We start from the raw sequence: 3590 nt of genomic DNA, 5'->3' as shown, positions 1-3590 counted from the left end.
CTGACTGAGCAGCTGAGCCGGGTTTCATCTGGTTCTGCTGCTCTTCAGGGGAAAAGAGATCAGATACATGGAGGTTCTGGTTCTGGGTCGGGTCGAGTCTCCCTCAGTTTAATGTTTACCAAATGTTGAGCAGAGCAGCAGAACGGCGCCAAGTTTCACTGAGACACACTGGAATAGAACCAGAGACCTGAACTACGACCTCTGTCTCTGACTTTAATCCTGGATGTTGTTTCTGCTGAACAGAACCAGAACCAGAATCTTCTCTGGGTTTAAAGTTTCTATCTAACGACCCGTTGTCTCCTCAGGAAATCCCCTCAGTGTTTGTTACTCTAAATATTTAAAGAAAACTGATCAGAAACTCAAACCCAGCTCAGATGTCTCCCTCTGGTGGCCATTTCACGATACTGCAGCTCCAAACTCACCAGTGGATCCGCTGCGCCCCCTGCAGCCTGAAGGCTGAATAAACTCAGGTGTGGTTTTATATTGACACAAAGTGCAGGAAATGTTTTGCATTTAATTTAAATGTTTGTTATTTTTCAGTCAAATCACTGAAACTAAACCAGAGATGCAGGTTGTTGGTTTGGATCCTGGTTCTGATTTCCTACAAACCGAATCGTCGCCTCCAGGAAAGAAAAGAGTCTGAAAACTCAGAAACATTTTTAATAAATAAAAATAAACTTTAAACTGACGTCCATCAGTCCGGAGGCGCCTCAGAGTCTAGGACCTACAGCCAATCAGAGCCTCAGGTGTCATCAGAGAAGACTTGGCCCAGGATGGCGAGCCGAGCGCCGAATGGCTGAACGGGGCAGGAGAGAGGGGGCGGGGCCTTCTTCTCTCCAGGCTTCAGAGCGATGCTTTCTGATTGGATGGGGGGAGGGTCCTCAGTCTGACCAGCGGGCTGCTCTGATTGGCCGGCGGGCTGCTCTGATTGGCCGGCGGGCTGCTCTGATTGGCCGGCGGGCCGCTCTGATTGGCCGGCGGGCCGCTCTGATTGGCCGGTGGGCACCGTCAGCCCCAGCAGCAGGTGCTGCAGCTCGCAGCGCTCCTGCGCATGGCGGCTGCAGCAGTGCAGCGCCGCTGGGTCCAGAGGATGAGCCTCGGTGTTGAAGATGAATCCCCCCGCCCCCAGAACACACTGGCCGCTGGCTCCGCCTCCCTCCCACGACCCGTCTCCCTCCATCCCCCCGCCATGCAGGAAGTGGGAGGGGTCAAAGAGCAGGTACAGGTATTTGATGGTTTCAGCCAGGAAGAACGACTCCATCCTGTTATCCAGCTGGTGATCCCGGAGATCTTTGACCTGCAGAGGACGAGGAGCAGACTGAGCCTTCATCACCTCACTCACAGGTCAGGTGACCTGCTGACTCACAGGTCAGGTGACTCACGCTGGCATAGCCGCACGGCGTCTTGGCGATGCGTTCGATGGACTCCACGGCGTCCAGGCCGAACTGCAGGTAGGTGTGATCACCTGTGGCTCTGAACAGGTACATGGCGCTCTCCATCAGCTCTGGAATGGAAACATTTTCTTTATTAAAGTTCCTGAAAATGACAACGAGTGAAAGACGTCCAGCTTTCTGATGGTTGGCGGAGGAGAAATCCAGAATCGGATCAGAAGAAGGTTCATTATTGGGGAGGACCAGAAACAGGGACATTTTTAAGAGCAATTTGGGGGGGGGGGGCAAAGTTACAGTAAAATGTGGTTTAAATTTTTGTGTTTTCAAGCTGAACCATCAAAAATGTCTAGGAACTACCAACAAATAACCAAAGTGTTTTTCTCAGTAAACAACCTGTTCAGACCCAAGAAGTCAAACTAAGATTTAAATGTTGCTCAGATATGAGTTTGATTCATCTAGTCTCTGCTACACCTTTAAAAAAACTTAAGGCTCTAAATAAAAACAAGTTTTAATAAGTAACTTCACTGACTAAAATTCCTCATAATATTGATTTATTGCAGTGGCTCTCAATACAAGTCATGTGTTATTTAAATTGTAACTTAAGTTGCTTTAAAATTTGATTGTTTTTTTTCCATTTTAAAACCTTTAAATATGTAGAAATTGAATATTTGGGAAGTATCATAACTTAAACTTAAAGATCAGAACCAGAGTTTTCTAGAACAATATTCAGATTTTATTTTGTGATTTAAAGGCTCTACATTGAAGATGGTAAGAAATAAAGTCATATTTCATTTTGTTTTACTGTTGGCTGCAGTCGCCCCTCTGCTCTCGGCTCCCATACTGAGCTGTTGGCTAATGCTAACACTCTCAGAGGGTCTCGCCTGATCTGAGAGGGTCTCACATGGTCTCAGTGGGTCTCGCCTGGTCTCAGTGGGTCTCACCTGGTCTCAGTGGGTCTCACCTGGTCTCAGTGGGTCTCACCTGGTCTCAGTGGGTCTCGCCTGGTCTCAGTGGGTCTCGCCTGGTCTCAGAGGGTCTCGCCTGGTCTCAGTGGGTCTCGCCTGGTCTCAGTGGGTCTCGCCTGGTCTCAGTGGGTCTCACCTGGTCTCAGTGGGTACCCCTCTCTCTTGTCCACTGTGTATCCCTGCGTGATGCTGTAGAACTCCGGCAGGCCTCCAAACTGCCTCCACACAGAGTAATAGTTCTGGAAGGTTCTGGCGGCGCTGTCCAGGTTCCCCAGCAGAGACTGAAACACAGACGACTGGATGAATGCTCGGTTCGCCGCCCGACCTGACGGTCCAGGTGTGCTGTACCTGCAGGCCGGGCCAGAAGGCCTCCAGGCTCTGGAACACCGGCATGGTGACGCTTCCTTTGTGCATCTGGACCCACAGGTACCAGTCATCGAAACGCGTGTAGTTCTGGATGGCCTGATCGTATGCTGAGGAAACACCACGACACTGTGAGGGTCTACTGTGGTGGGCAGCACTAACGCTAAAGCTAACTGTGCTAACCAAAAAATAACTGTGCTAACTAAAAAGCTAGCTGCGCCAACTCTAAAGCTATCTGTCCTAACTAAGCAGCTAGCAGCGCTAACCATTAGCTGAAGCGCTAAACAAAAAAATGAGTTCCACTGCTTGTGGACTAGCAAAAGCGTTCTGGTTTCTGTCGGAGCTTCACCTCGGAACATGTTGAGAAGCTCCTGGTCCTGCAGCATGATGGCTCCTTTCACCAGATACTCAAAGTACGAGTCGACGCCGGCGCCGATGCCGGCGTCTTGGGCCACCCACTTCCTGGTCACGATGTCGATGTGGTTCCCCACCTGGATGGGCAGAAACAGGTCTGTCCAAACTGTTCCTGATTCTTGGTTTGGATTTGGTTGCGTTTGGTTACCAGTCCGATGTCAGATCTGGTGCTCCACAGGGCGGTCAGAGCGCGCCGCGCCGCGCTCTCGAACGTCGGGTCTCCGGTGAGGCGGCTCAGCGCGGCGAACTCCAGGATGAAGGTTCCCACGCCGGCGGTGCAGGTGACCGGCGTCTCGCTGGGACTGACACCTCGCAGCAGGTTCACGGTGCCGTACGGCATCCCGGTAGGCGTATCGAAGGCTGTGGACAGTCAGGTCAAAGGTCAGCGGCACCTCTCCCACCACATGAGGAAACCCATAAACATAAGAGTAGACGCCTCATGGGCCGCTCCGGCGCA

General features: G+C 51.3%; 1 protein-coding gene across 2 annotated transcripts in view; it reads right to left on the bottom strand.

Moving 5' to 3' along the window:
- Positions 1-494: 494 nt before the first annotated feature.
- The window catches only part of edem2 (ER degradation enhancer, mannosidase alpha-like 2), a 7415-nt gene continuing 4319 nt past the window's right edge, over positions 495-3590 (bottom strand). Inside the window, exons 6-12 of one of the 2 annotated variants that reach the window (XM_016664170.1) lie at positions 3282-3493; positions 3069-3210; positions 2705-2829; positions 2493-2637; positions 1383-1504; positions 956-1297; positions 495-892 (exon numbers count right to left, since the gene is read on the bottom strand). In XM_016664170.1, the coding sequence (XP_016519656.1) occupies positions 743-892; positions 956-1297; positions 1383-1504; positions 2493-2637; positions 2705-2829; positions 3069-3210; positions 3282-3493 (1238 nt within the window). In that variant the 3' untranslated portion in view covers positions 495-742. Of the gene's footprint in view, positions 1298-1382; positions 1505-2492; positions 2638-2704; positions 2830-3068; positions 3211-3281; positions 3494-3590 lie in introns of both variants that reach the window. The other variant, XM_007578204.2, reaches the window with a different exon arrangement.

This window comes from Poecilia formosa, unplaced genomic scaffold (assembly GCF_000485575.1).
Source record: "Poecilia formosa unplaced genomic scaffold, Poecilia_formosa-5.1.2 Scaffold471, whole genome shotgun sequence".
Taxonomy (NCBI): domain Eukaryota; kingdom Metazoa; phylum Chordata; class Actinopteri; order Cyprinodontiformes; family Poeciliidae; genus Poecilia; species Poecilia formosa.
This window is presented reverse-complemented; position numbering and strand designations above follow the sequence as displayed.